This window comes from Homarus americanus, unplaced genomic scaffold, assembly GCF_018991925.1.
Source record: "Homarus americanus isolate GMGI-L3 unplaced genomic scaffold, GMGI_Hamer_2.0 scaffold40565, whole genome shotgun sequence".
In the NCBI taxonomy this organism is placed as follows: Eukaryota; Metazoa; Arthropoda; class Malacostraca; order Decapoda; family Nephropidae; genus Homarus; species Homarus americanus.
Window position 1 is genome coordinate 4,675,148 of NW_024735503.1, and position 15,087 is coordinate 4,690,234.

General features: G+C 39.8%; 1 protein-coding gene across 1 annotated transcript in view; it reads left to right on the top strand.

Annotated features, from left to right (window-relative positions):
* The first annotated feature begins 1,209 nt into the window (after window positions 1–1,209).
* LOC121871154 (neurochondrin homolog) overlaps window positions 1,210–15,087 on the top strand; it is a 36,398-nt gene continuing 22,520 nt past the window's right edge. Inside the window, exons 1-2 of the mRNA XM_042373297.1 lie at window positions 1,210–3,580; window positions 3,915–3,957. Of these exons, the coding sequence (XP_042229231.1) occupies window positions 1,272–3,580; window positions 3,915–3,957 (2,352 nt within the window). The 5' untranslated portion in view covers window positions 1,210–1,271. The remainder of the gene's footprint in view (window positions 3,581–3,914; window positions 3,958–15,087) is intronic.

The following is a 15,087-nucleotide window of genomic DNA, read 5'->3' on the forward strand; positions in this document are numbered from 1 at the left end:
TGAGCTCTGAGTTAGAGATGGGTGGGGGAGTACAGTACAGCACTTTCCTGTCCATTCCTACATTTGGTGTAAGTTTAATAAGGTTATACAGTATGTAGATTCTCCCCAAGAATCTTCTTCAAACAATTTGAATTTTTCTGGAAGTTTCTTAAAACCTTTATTAGGATAATTTTTATGCAATATTATAGAGCTTTATATTTTCTCTCCTAATTAGAGCATTGTTCTTCTTAAGAACAGCATATATATCTAAAGTTGGTTGCCAAAATTTATTAACAGTTCTTTCTGGCCTGCATAGCCATGGCTTCATAAGGGGTATGTGAAGCCCATTCTATAGACAATGATTAACCAGCACTTAGAAAAAGAGGTTTTGTACCTTACTGTATAGTATTTGTATAGTAATCTCTCTTGGTGGAGTGTATATTATTGCCACCACCTCCCTCTTTCTAGATGGTTTCAGATACAGGAGTCTTTCAGATCAGACTCAAGGATATGTGAGGAAGAATGATCTTGGTATTCCATTCTATGACTGCTTGTAGACTGAGTGATTCAGTTCCCCTCCTTCTTCCTAAACTGTTACCTTGAAGTCAGCTGAAAGTGAGGTATTAATTATCCAAACAAGATGTGATGTTCATGTCCAATTGACGTCGATCTTTAGCGGTGACTGTGCTTTCCAAGGCCCACTTTTATTGGCTCGAATTTCAGTGGAAAGGAGTTATTAATTAATTAGTCCCTGCTCCTTAAGTTACAGTACAGTACAGTATAAGGGTTTTTGGATTTTATCCCTTCACAGTATAGACCTGGTTGGATAATTTGTGAGTTGCTTGTCAAGCCTTGGTCACAAAATGGGGTTTCAAGATCATTTCTTTATATATTGTCCATACTGTATACAAATTTTTTGTGGGGTAGGCCTATAAAAGTGTGTGTTTAATATCAGATATGAAACTTGTGATCATGAGTTTAAAGAGAAAACTATTTTTTGAGTCCTTCATGTCTTGATTTTCTCAAATAAAGTTTTAGATATGCAACGTAATACCGTTAAAGATATTCTTATTAAGGTTAATCAAGTTTAAACTAAAACTTTTCTACATTTTATTAAGGACCCTGTATTATCAACTTTGTAGACTCAGTGTATGAGATTGTTCTACTTTAGTTTTGGTAATACAGTAATTTTATGAATACTGTACTCTTAAGTATTTTTTGTTGAATTTATAGTATACATTGAAAAATCCCTTTGCTTTCAGTTTATGCAAAGACGTAACTAATTGGAAAATATGGGGAGCTGTGGAGATAGCCGGCCCTCAACGCCAGATGCCGATCAACCTGAAGCTAACAGTGAATCAGACCAGATGGAAATGGATGATGCTAAAGGAAAAGGGGAAAAAACAGTCAGGGAATTGCCAACAATGTCTAGCCCAGTTGAACGTGGCATTTTGATTCTTAGGAGAGCAAATACTGATACTGAGAGATTTGCAGCACTCTTAATGTTAACAAAACTTATTAAAGTAGAAGAGTTTGATGAATCATGTAAGAAAAGCCTTATGGAAGCTATGGGTTTGCATTTTTTAGCTCGTCTCTTACGAACCGACGAAGTTCCTGAAGGTTGTCCACCCTTTATGTTTAAGTCTATTGCCATGACCATATTAACTTGCTTTATATCCTCATGTTTAGGCAATCCAACTTTATATGCACTCATTCCAGTATTGAGCGAGTTCATTGCAATGTCAGCAGATACGAGTGATGGAGATCTAACCTTAATTAAAGATTCTTACCAATGTATGAAAAGCATAGCCTCTGAAAAGGGTGGAAGAAAAGCTATAATTGATTTTGAAGCTGTAGGGTCACTTGTAGATGCTTACACAGCAGAAGGTTACTGCTATGATGATGCTCTGGAGATTCTTTTGATGGTTGTGACAGAAGAGGGTGCAAGAACATGGGAAGATGAGCCAGAAGCATTCATAAAGCTCATGAACCATGTTGCTCACGAGTTTGCTGTTGATCAAGGGGAGATTAAGTTTAAGTTGTGTGATACTCTCTCGGAACTTTTACAAAGCCTTCCATTACTTACTGTTGAGAGTGGTCAACCAGAATGGAAAAAAAATTTACATAAAGGTCTCTCTGATATAATATTCAGCAAATTAAGTCGTGAGCAACGTGACAGAGGTTTAAAGTTAGCAGGGACAGCAATGGAAACTCTTGGGGTAAGTTGGGTATTACAGGTGGAGAATGAAGCAACAGGGGAAACCAAAGGTAGACAGTTACTGCTGCTACTGGTTCACCTGGCATGCATTGAAGTTCGAATGAGTCTAGAGGACAAGACTTTTGAAGAAGCTGTTGCCCTTGCCTCTCCAACTACTGCTTGTTACACTATATTAGAATTAGCTATAATCTTCCTTGTCAATGGTGCTGTTGATTTTGAGCAAAAGCAGAAACAACAGCTGTATGCTGCCTTAAAAGGGGCTTTTAAAGCAGTTCTTACATTTTTAAATGGAGCTTCAGTTGATGATTCTTTTTTAGAGAATTCTGTGAATCATCTGTTTGTTTGTGCAACTATTCGTGTTTTGGGAGCATGGTTGGCAGAAGAAACAGCAGCTAACAAGGAAGAGGTATACCAAACCATACCCTTCATTATTAAAATATCAAGGTACAACTTTGAACACAACAAAAGGAAAGCTGTAATGAAATCCAAGAAAAAGGGCCAGTCTAAGAGTTATTACAAGGAGGAGAGCAAAGACAGACTGCCAGATGTACTGAGATTCTTACTTCCTGGCTTGTGTCATCTAACTGCAGAAGATTTTCCTCGGCATATTTTGCTTGAACTTGAAATAGAAAATTTATTGTTTGAATATTTCAATTATCACTGGAATAGCATAAAAGGCATATTTGGCCCTCAGAATAAAGAGGAAGAATTAGAAATCCCCTCAGATAAGGTTCGCTCTGCTTGTGAGGCTATGGACACCATAAGCAATATATTCATGAATATAGTGGTTCAAGAACCACAAAGAGTTAAAACTGATCTGTTTTACTATACGCTTCTGAAATTTGTTTTTACTAAAGTACCAGAAATACCCTTGGAGGTTCGTTACCTCAGGTTGTGCGGTAATTCTTCCACTTTAGGACTCATGATTCTGCGTCACCAACACAAGAGTGTTAAAAGTACAGACTTTACAATATTTAGATTTGTGCAGTCTACTGTTCGCTTTCTATGGGATGCTCATAATATTGAGGAGAGTAGGGACTATGCAACTTTAGTTGTGTCCTCAAAGTATGAATTTCATTGGGGTAGCCTTATGGATATCTGGTTTTTAGGTATGCATACATTAAGTCTTCTTCTCCCGTTAATCCCGTGGCTCTGTGATTTCTTAATAGAAAGTGATTGGCCACAGACAATTATCACAACTTTATTGTCAGTCCGTGAAGGAGGATTAGATACTGGACTCAAAAGTGCCTTTGAGGATTTCCTCTGCCTTCTGTCAAAATCATCAAAACCTGCTCATAACAAATTAAAAGAAAAGGGAGTGGAACAAGTTTGTCGGAATCACAAACTAGAAGAGTTGTCCAAAGTGTTTAGTGTCAAAATGTCGTAAATGCACAGAAAATTCAAAGATTATATTGCAAAAGAAAATCGGCTTGAGTTGTTGTGAGCCTCGGTAAACAACTAGTGTATGTACAGTACAGTACAGTATATTGGTATGGTGTGTAGGTCAAAAATGACCATAAAGTGGAAGTTTAAATACTGTACTGTACCCTGTGATATATTACATCCTCTAGTAAGGATCTAGAAAGTAGAGTATTCCTTATGGTTACGGTATTTCAATACACTCATAACAGTTGATTTGTAAAGGCCTCCTGAAATTAATATTTTTTTTTTTTAGAATATCAATAGATTTAATTAATCATGTAAAATATCACCTCAGTGTGGTTGAAAAATCATTGTTGTGCATGATGTTACACTTCCTGGTCAGTACTCCCTGTGTTTCAAGGGTTCTGAATGATAATTTAAGGAAGATTGTACATATGTTCAACATCTGTGTCTGAATACAGTATAAACTTTGTGGTGTGATGTCATACTATTGTATATTTTTATTTAATACCAGATATATAATCTGAGTGTCAGTGCCTCTGCATTTTTATGTAGTTTATTGTTTGCAGTTCTGTGAGGTTAGTTTTGGATTTGTCATGTATCAGTACAGGGTCATTGAAAAAGAAGCCCAGATTTTAATACTGTATACTTTATTAATTTATTATTATTATTTTTTATAGCTCTATATAATTGAAGTACTGTAGTAATGTATGACTTAAGCAGTTGGCCATGATGTTGTGTCATGTTCAAAATGGAATAAATTTGTTTCGTTTAAAAAAATATTTTTTTACATTTGGTGCATTATTTTCAATGATGATGATGGTGTAACTGACGATAATGAAAGCAGTTTGTTTTGCTTAAATTTCTGTATCAATTACTGTACTGTAGAAGGCCCAGTCATGTGTAACAAGGTGGTGCTTAATGTGTTAAATTAGCAGTGGACAGTTTGGTGAGCAAATTTTTCCTTTGATTGGTTATCAGAATTTTTTTATTTACTCTATATATACTGTACAGGGTGTCCCCGACTTACGAACGTCTGCCGATATGAACGAAGTTAAACTTGAAATTTATAATATTTTATTTACCCGGTGACTTATTTTTTACTTTATTTACTGTATTTTGTCATTCTATTTTTTCTTTTGTCTCAAATTAATTGATTTTAGATGTACAGTAATACCCCGCTTTACACGGTTTCACTTTCTGCGATTTCGCATTTACGCGGTACCTCGCCAGAACCGGACTTTCACTTTACACAGTGCATCTACTCATATACGCGGGAAGCGGCGTGGGCAGGATGCACACAAGGTCGCCCAGTCATCAAAACATTACCGAGTTCTTCACCCGCCACCCACCACAGCCGGCCCAAATCAGTGATAGTGATAGTGAGGATATGGACTTATATGGACTTTGAGGGGTTTGACAAAGAGGCCCTGCAAGTCTATGTGGTGGATAGTGATACAATTGATACAAGTGATACAGGTGAGGGCCAATAATCTGCCCTCTGCCTCGGAACCAACCCCCCATCCCTGTGTGCCCAGCCATCTTTTCTACTAATGTAAGTGTAAAAAAAACTAATATTATTGATATTTCTCTTAATTATTAATTGTGTGTGCATACCATCATAAAATTAAGATGTAATTTTTACTACAACGTAGGTATTGTGTCTGAAAAAGTGGAGTTTGGGGGTCGGGCCAGTCTCTATTGGAATTAATCCCATATGTTCTGTTGTTCACTTTACGCGGTTTTCACTTTCCGCGGTACCCCATGGGTTCAATTGACCACGGAAATCGAGGTACTACTGTACTGTATATAAGGACTTAGGCTATGATATTGTGGGATTGTAAACCTTGTTCTGTAAGTATGGTATACACAAGCAAGTGTTCCGACTTGTGTACAAATCTGACTTAAGAACGTCCTCAGGAACGGAACCCATTCATAACCCGGGGACCCCCTGTATACTGTATATATATACTAGCTAATATGTATGTGGTCTAGTTGTTATATATTGTTCACTTATAAGGGAAGGGCAACCTAAATGTTGACCATGTAAGGTTTAATTTGTTTGTCTAAATACTGTGTTCTAAGTGATGTGTATTCCTGTGGCTAAAACCAAACTTGCCATGAAGAGGAATACTGTACAGTATTAATGAATGTGTTCTTGACAAAACATCAGACAAAAATGTAAAATTTTAATACAGTATAACTTTTTATCCAACATTTAAATTACCTGAATATATACAGGGTATTTGCAGTTCATATAATTAATTTAATGAGAACTGCATACTTATGTCTTCTGCATCTATCTTGTGTCTCTGTAAAAGTGTGGCAAGCATTAGTTGATCTCTGGGCTGCGTGACCTCATAACATAATTTGAATTTACCCCATGATTTTGTTGTTGTTGATGCTGTGTGAGGACAGAACATTTAAATTACTAATAGTGTCCTTTGTATGTTTTTATCTCCATTATTTTACGAAATACAAATGACTGATCAGATATTTTATTAGATAGTCAATTTAAAAAAATGCACTAAATTAAATTTTTAATTGTCATCTTATGTAAGAGAGGTATGCTATTGTGGGATGTATGTTCATGTACAGTACAGTGCTCTGTTGGTGACTTAGAAATAATGATAGATTAAAGGCAGCTTAGCTATGAATAGTTCTTGAATCTTGAAATGGCTCCATCACAGTTGAAATTTTGCACTTTACTGAGGCAGGAAGAATGATAAGTTATTTATGTGATTTGCTTTATTTCTTTTGGTGGTACATTAGGGTATTTATATTCTTGTGATATGGTCAAGCCTGTAATTACCTTTACACCTGTGTTTGTTTAGTGATAACTGTTACTATGGTGTTGCTGTAGACATTGAACAAACACTTGGGTTCTGTAACTGCTATGAGTAAAACCCATGACCAAAGAACTTTAATTGCAAGCAACTTTTCTTTTGTTGATTGTGTGTGATGTAGCATTGGAAATATTCAATTCACTGTGGTTAATGCTGTGAGAGAATTGGGTAGGATTTTTTTTTCTCTCTCTCTCTCTCTCCAAGATTATGATTAAAACAAATGCATAGCCATGTCAATCTGAAGTACTATTGCCCCTGAATTATGTAAGGTTATTCAGGGTGTCTCAGAGGAGAATTTGAATCATTGAACATTTTAAAGAGGGAAACAAAATAGTTGAGTACTAATGACAACTTTGCCTGTTATTATAGTGCATTCATTTGAAGTTTCATGTTGCAAGCTGCAGATATCAGATACAATAGTGTCCACCAACATAGATGCCCCTTATTGAACTTCATTGAGAAATAGATGGAGCAGTACTGTTATGTTGAGGACCCATTAGAACAATGGACCAGTATTAGCAAATGTTAGACATGATTGACAGAGTCTGTAAATGGATTGCTGAAGTCTGACAGTGTTTGTGGAAGATGTTTAAGGGATGGTAGTAATATGCATATTGTTAATGAATTATATATGAAGAGTGAATGGAGATGGGAGCAAACTAAAGTATTAAACATGCATGCAGTTAATGTGGGAATGTTCTTGTAATTACAGTACTTTGTTTCACTCAACATGGGAAGACAATAAGGGAATTTTATTTCTTGTTGCATTGTATATTTGTCTTATTTTGTTTGGACTTGATGAAAGTTGATTCAGTGTTGTAGAGGCTTAGGGAGTAATGTTGCCCATCTCTCTTCCTTGTTTCTTCATTCAACACTTGGAGTGGTCAGAATGTCAAGCAAGAGTACAAAAATGTGCTCAACAGTAATAGTGATGTTAAGTGTACTGTACTTTTATTTACATTTTGATTGTTGTACTGGTGGTTGAACTAGAAATTGGTCCTGTCAGTTTGTCATTTTTTTCTAGGAAAGTTTGTATTGAGTTTTATTTTGGCAAGTAAAATTTATTTTCTTGGTGCTAGTTTTTGTAAAATACAATGTATACTTGTAAGTTTTGTAAATATATCAGCTTTTTCACTGGTGTATCATTATCTTTTAATACACAGTACTGTAGTATGAATGATAAGATATGAATATATAACTTGGTCAACATAATAAATATTTGCCAAGATAATAAATATACATATTTTTAGAATGGTGATATTGTTGACAATTTAAAACTTTATAGAAGTTATAGAATGGCACTTATGAGAACCTTATCAGCTGGAGGGGGGGGGGAGACTTGATAACCTCTCTGTTGTTACCTGTGCTGCTAAAAGTAGGAACATCACCTTTTGATATACAGTTTATGACGTATGTGTGAAATATTACCTCCTAACTAGGGATAAATTTAATATTATTGAGTTATGTCCCTAGTACAGTAGATTGAATATGTGAATTTTTTACTTTGAGTCCCACTCAGTCACTTGTTATTCTGACTCCTTGTATGATTAGATAGTATGGAACAACTAAGAATCAAAAAGCTATTGTGTGCAGTGATGCAGACGAGACCATTCACAATTTCAGACTTTATGGATCACCCCCAAGACAGTTTTGTGGTGGTTAAACTTAAGACTGGTTAAAACCTATCTCGATTAACCCTTTCGCTGCAATTCCCGCACTTGCCATTTTATCTGGCTACTGCCAGACGATTTTATTCAGCTTAGGGTAACCTCCGTAGCCAAAGGGTTGAGCTGGAGAGCAAAACTTCAGGTGAACACTTCGAGGACCAATCTTCAGGTGATTGATGGAGGCTAAATTTACAAATGGTCTTGTTTGTGGTCTTGGCTACATCACTGATTTTATGTAACTTCACAGTTATGATGGTCCATCATTCAGAGTTGACAAACCTAAATTGAATGCTAATATTGATGAAAAATATAGCTTGACAAGAATGAAGAGTTCTCTTAAGAGATCAAGATTAATTTGCCTTAAGCACACTAAGAAATATTCCAGAGACAGGGATTAGCAATACAGTACAGTGTTGAATTTGTTGAATTTTTTCCCTGAAAAGTAAACAGTGAAGAGCAGCTACACCTGTACTTTATTTTTTTTTTATTTTTTTTTTTTTAGGTTAAGGTGGGGAAAGGATGGAAGGCATGCTGGGGCTCAAGGCACAGCCAGACATGAGGGATAGAGAAGTCACAACATATAGTCGTGGGGGGAAAGGTTGGAAAAGAAGTTTAATGAGTTAAATAGAGGGGGACGACGCCCCTTGTTTTACATATTACAGAGTTTGTTGGCTAACTAAGCTAACCTAGGATTTAGGATGAGGTTGCACAATGGTTATTTTAGTAGACAATGACTAGATTGATTTTACAATTACAAGTTTATTAAAATCTTATACTGTATTACGTTATGGACTCACTAGATTGTGACTTGTTAAATGTGAATTTATATCATCTAAGTTTTAATCTAAGGTGGATCACTGTGGCGGACATAGATGCGTTGCGGGATGGGTTGTTGTAGTGCAGACAGACTCCGGGGCCACCAAGCGTGGGGTCGCCCTCTGATAGATGTCTTCCCCGCGTAGGTGGTCTGGGCTGTGAGGGTCGTCCAGGAGCTTGTCCCAAACCTTCTTCCCTAGGCGATGGAACCTGACGTTGAGGGCCTTTGTTTTATTTCTTAGGTGGATGGTTTCCACTGTCTCCTGGTAGGGTGGCGCTTGGCCACTGGCTGACCTCAAACACTTGTTTTGGAAGCTCTGTAGTTGTTGTAGTCTAGTCTTTCCGAGTGTGACGAGTGGTATAGATGGGTACTCCAACACAGGCCTCACCAGCGCCTTGTACAGGTGAACTTGTATCTTCTCAGGCATCAGTTTAAAACGTTTTAATTTGGCTGCGACGACTTTGGCTTTATTTAGTCTGTCCTTCGCGTGGGAAATTATGCCTGTCCGAGAGATGATGAGGCCAAGCAACCTGCCTTGTTTAGAGTACTCAATCTCTTCGTCGTCGATCATCAATGGCGCCAGCTTGAATTTGGCTATGGGTATAACCTCGAATTTCGTTTTGTTTGTTTTTATTTTCCATTTATTTTCATACTCCGAGATACCCTCTATTGCCCGAGCAGTGGGTCGCTCCATCCTTGCCGTGGACCTTCCTGGGCAGGTGACGATCTGTGTTACATTGTCGGCATACATGACGTACTCGCTGCCAATGATTGGGGGTGGCAGGTCAGCCATGTAAAGGGTTGGTGAGAGACAAGAGCCCTGAGGCACGCCGCTTGAGAGTGAGAATTCTTCTCCAAAATGTTCTTGCATCTTGATTTTGGCTCTGCGGTCCGTGATGAAGTTGCACAGCAGGCACGTCAGGTTTTTTGGGTAGCCCCAGTTGTATGATTTTATACTGCAGCCCCGCGTGCCAAACTTTGTCAAACGCCTTGTTGATGTCCTTCAGTACAGGTACTCCCCGACTTACGACCGACTCGACTTACGTCCACCTGCACTTACAACCTGCCTCTGTCGTACCAAAATGTGGTCGAATTATGTATTTTTGAGTCCCAATGTCAGTACACAGACAAAATTTTCTAATGTAATTCACTTTAAAATGGCTGGGAAGCTTAAAAGTGAGTGTTTTGTGGTGCTGAGAAGAAAAATAGACCCAAATTTTCGATTTTCTATGTGTTATTTAAGCATTTCCGACTTGCAACCATTTCGACTTACAACCTGGATGTCGGTCCCAAACCCCGTCATAAGTCGGGGATTACCTGTACTATGTTGCACTGCAGGCGGCCAGTCATGGCATTGGCGATTGCTCATAGGCCTGAGCTATGGCGGTGGATGTGCCTCGGTACTGGCGGGGATTATGCACGTCTTCGTCCTCCAGATACATCCGCAATCGCTTGTTTACTATTTTTTCGAAGATTTTGGCAGGTACCTCTAGCAGCGATATTGGTTGAAAGTTTTTTTTACTTTGTTTGGAGGCTTCCCTGCTTTTGGTATGAGGTGAATAACGGCGATTTTGAACATCTTGGGGAAGTATCCAGAGGCGAGGCAGGCGTTGCATATATGAGCAAGCCTCTCTATCATGTTGTCGGGGAGTTGAGCCAGGATCCTCTTGTTAATGTGACTTTGCCCAGGTGATTTGCTTTTAAACCCTTTTATGATGGCTGACACATCTGAAGGAACTATGTGCTCCGTCAGGTAGCTTCCGTCCACCAGTCTAGTGAAGTCAGTCTGTGGGAGCGGATGGAGCAGGTGCTGATGGTCCTACAGCTGACCTAAAATGTCTTCCTCAAACTCCCTGTCGAAGCCCTCGTTCTCCTGTTCACTAATGGTAAAGATCTTCCGTAAATATCGCCGATGTAATTGTTCTTGGTTTTCCTCCTTGAATATTTTCATGTTGTTTTGGTCGAGCAGGTAAGGGACCGTGCTAGAGGTGGAACCCATCAGTAGCTTGATCCCTTTCCAGAATGCAGCAGAATCGCGGTAATTGTTGGCTGCCTCCCACACCAAGACGGCCCACTTTTGTTCATGTAAACATTTGCTCTCGTGCTGGATGTCCGTCTGTAGCTCTCGGTACCGGTCTCTCAGCTCTTGCGTCCACCCGCAGATACTGGCTCGCTGTCTCACGTGATCGTACTGGACACTGAGCTGCCTCAGCTGGTGACTCGTGTGAGGATGGGGAATGGTCCTGTAAGTGGTGGTCGGGATGTTGTTGTCCATCTCCGTCTTCACATCGGTGTACCATTGTTCGACCGCGTCGTCGATATCATTGGGGCTGGCTTCTTCCAGGTTTCTCCCCTGCTTGAGACTGAGAGACTCCTTGAAGGAGTCCCAGTCTGCCCGTTTGAGGTTTGACCTGATGTTGGCGGGGATCATAATGGGATTGGATGAGAGCGTCACGACGACTGGCAGGTGATCGCTGTACTCATGGGTCCAACAGTAACGTGCCTGTTCAGGACAGCCTCGTTGTTAAAGAGGATTATGTCGGGTGTTGTGGCACTGGCACGTCTGATCAATGTCAGGAAATCTGGCCCGAGGTGTTGCAGTTTTCCTCTTCTCATGTCATACAGCACCACACCGACGTTGTTCTCATTACCGTGTCCGAGTATGGCGTGGCGCGCATTTAAGTCCCCTATGATGTATGTTGGTTGTCTGTGGCGTAGCAACTGGTTGAGGTCTTGTTCGGGTAAGTAAGGACGTCTGGGAGGTAGGTACATTGTGCATGTGATAACAGGTCCCCTAGTTGTCTCCACCTGCACTCCCAGAACTGAATCCTCGAAGTCTGGCAACACTCTGTGACTCAGCCGTGACCTGATGGCCACAGCGACACCATCGTTCAGCTCACCCGTCATGTTCCTCTGGTATACAGTGTAGCCAAAAATTTTCGGCTTACTTTCATCCTTTATGCCAGTACTGTTTAACAGAATGATGTCTGGGTCTAATTGATAGTATAAGTTAGACAGTTTGTTACATCTGTTAAGGGACCAGTATAGGACATTATGTTGGACAATTTTCCTCCTGCTAACGACTGCCCTTTCGGAGACTGTAGCTTGGGGTGTCACTTGTAGTGTTTGCTCGGCTTCTGCCATTTCTAGGGGGACGGAACTTCTTAGCAGAACCTTCGGACATCTGCTTGTCAGTTAATGGCGGGCCCTCGAACTTCTCGTCACCGGTATACAGGAAGGTGTTCAGGTCCTGGGCCAGCGCGTCGAAGTAATCTACTGACTCTGCAGCTCAAGGGTCTTCTTCCTCTGTGGAGTAAGTCACCATCATCTGGTCGCAACCATTGACTGTGGTTGCAGTCCGATGGTCACTGTCGTTGTTGGGAGTACATGTATTGGGGTCACGGAGATTTACGGTGTCATTGGAGCTGTGATCCCAGGGGGACTGACTGGCCACGTCGGAGCTACGGTTATACTGACTTTTGCCTAAGTCAAGGTGGTCATGGTCTATTTCTGGCGTGGGTTGAGGTCGTCGATAAGTCGTTGAGTGGGTTACTGCCTTAAGGATTTCTTTTGAAGGGACTTTGTCGCTTATTTCAACAGGTGCAATGTTGTTCCTGGTTAGTGTCTCGTTGAGGTGTTTCGAGAATGAACCTGGATGAACCATGTTCATGTGATGGGCATGCAGGTAAGACAAGTATATAGTGGTGGCTTTGGACTCGTCCAGCTGTGGAGAGGAGACGCTCCTGATGCTCTCCACCACTGTGTCCCTCATGGCGCCCAGTGACAGTAACTGCCTGTTTTATTGAGTCCTTGATGTTTCTTATCTCTGATTGCAGGACTTCCATGGTTTCGCTGACATTGTTGAGTTTTTGGGAGTCTGCTTGAGTTTCTTTCAGAGCGTCTTCTAGGGTTTGGTTGTAAGCGATGATCGTCGACTGAGTGGTCCTTTCTTTGGTGTTAGAAATTTCCCTGGTTTCTTTTTGTTTGGTTATTTCGGTCAGTTTCTTCTCTGTTTCTTGAAGTACCTGTTTCCTGACCAGGCAGGTGGCAGAGAAGGTCCTGTGGCCACCCTCACAGATGACACACTTTTTTATGGTGCTACGGCAGTCTTTGTAGAAGTGCTGATGAGATGAACACTCAGAAAATATGACCCCTTGCAGGGTGCAGTTCTTGGTCATGTGGTCATTGTATTTATAGCACTTCATACATTGTTGGATGGGTGTATACTTTTCATATTCTATTTGGTGTGATGAGATGGAAGTGCCATGTGCATAGAGCCTCATCTCCTTCATTCTTTTTGCATCCGTTGTGTCTGCAAAGCGAACCTTGATTATATTGTGGGCATACATAGGATACACCTCCACAACCTTGACATTGTTTTGCTTTTCTATTTCGTCTCATATTTCTTCTGCATTATTTTCCACTGCATCTTTGTCTAACTTCTTGCATACAAGGGTGAGCTCAGTGCCGTATTCCCGTGGGACAATGACCTCGTATCCGTTAGTTTTCATTTTGTCCATGGCACTAGACTTAAGTAGTTTATCAGCATCTTCATCTGTTTTTGTGAGGATGATGTAACCATCTCTCAGATCCACAAGTCTATTTATTCTCACCCTTAGGTCGCTCAATAGCCTTTTTAGCCCTATCCGAGACCCCTGGGTCGGGGTTCCGGAGATCTTCACTCTCACTTTGGCCATGGTCAGTAACATACATGAAAATCCTACCTAATCGATATAATATGCATTGAATACATTTACAGGGCTGTACAGTACATAAATCAGGAGTTGTTAAAATAATAAACAACTCCTGATTTATGTACTGTACAGCCCTGTAAATGTATTCAATGCATATTATATCATTGTTAAATCAAATGTAAGTCTGTATATTTTCAGCCACCGGCAGCAACTCTATTAATAAACCGTTTATTATTATTATTTAATCTCTCCACCTCCGCTAAACCCCATGGATGCCATTCCTTCTGTCCGCTTGCTGGGAGAGTAAAGACGGGTCGAGGGGTAGGGTGAACAGACAATCCCCTGACGGGGGCCTAGCCAAGCTCTAACACCTAACAGTGACAGGTTATGAAGCACTGCCGAATCCCTAACAGAAAATGTTGCCAACCTTACTGTTTCGACTCAACATCCCTCTGAGGGCCCCGCTTGTGGCTCTGCCCTGGGTTTGCGTCATTACCAAACAGCAGGGACTCTAGACGAAAGGATAGGATAGGGAAGAAGTGCAGTGTACAAGAATAATAATATCCATGTACAACTACAAGATAAAGCAGCCAGAGCGAACCCAACATGAAAAACAAGGCTGACAGTCGTAATGGTCAGCAATTTGAAGTAAGCAGGGAGCGACGCGCAGCACGTCCGCTCGCTATGAAGGTTGGGTGCGCTCTGTACTGTACAGTGGGGTATGCTATAATGAATCTAATTGGTTCTAGAACCTTGTTCGTTATAGCATTCGTTCGTTATAGGATTAATCCGTTCCAGGCCCCCAAATACAACCTCTTAACACTGAAAAATATAATATAAAATTGTAAAAATTGTAAAAAAGTGCATAAATATGCATCTAAACCCCTGAAATGAAGAATATCATTAATATTTGTAATAAAAAAACAATAAATTAGAAAAAAAAAAATAAATAATGTTCGTTGTAGGAGTTTCGTTCGTTATAGCATTCTCAATTTTATAGGTAAAACCGTTCATTATAGGAATATTCGTAGTAGGATCCGTTCGTTATAGCATACCCCACTGTACTATATTACCTCTGATTATAGTACTTATTGTGTGTGTGCAGTCAACTTTCTCTCAAGGTTTTTGTTTTAAAACTTAACTTAAATATAGTTCTGTTGATGTAATGGCGTGTGTGAAATATTTTGCTCGTATGTGATAGTGAACATAATGATAAAAAAAAATATATATATATATACAGTCAGACCAGTGGAGAATGTCTGTCTCCCAGCTTTGTACCTCTATACTTCAGGAGTGTTACATAGGAGTACAGTACAGGTAAAAGCATTTTCCATGGACTGAAACAAAAGACACCGGATCTTTTCCCTTCCCTCCTGTTAAGTGTTACTAATAACTGTAATACTGATGAGGGATTATGAAACTACTAGAAACTTTTGTTCTTTTTTTTTTAAATCTAATTTTTCATCCTGATAGGCTTTCTCCA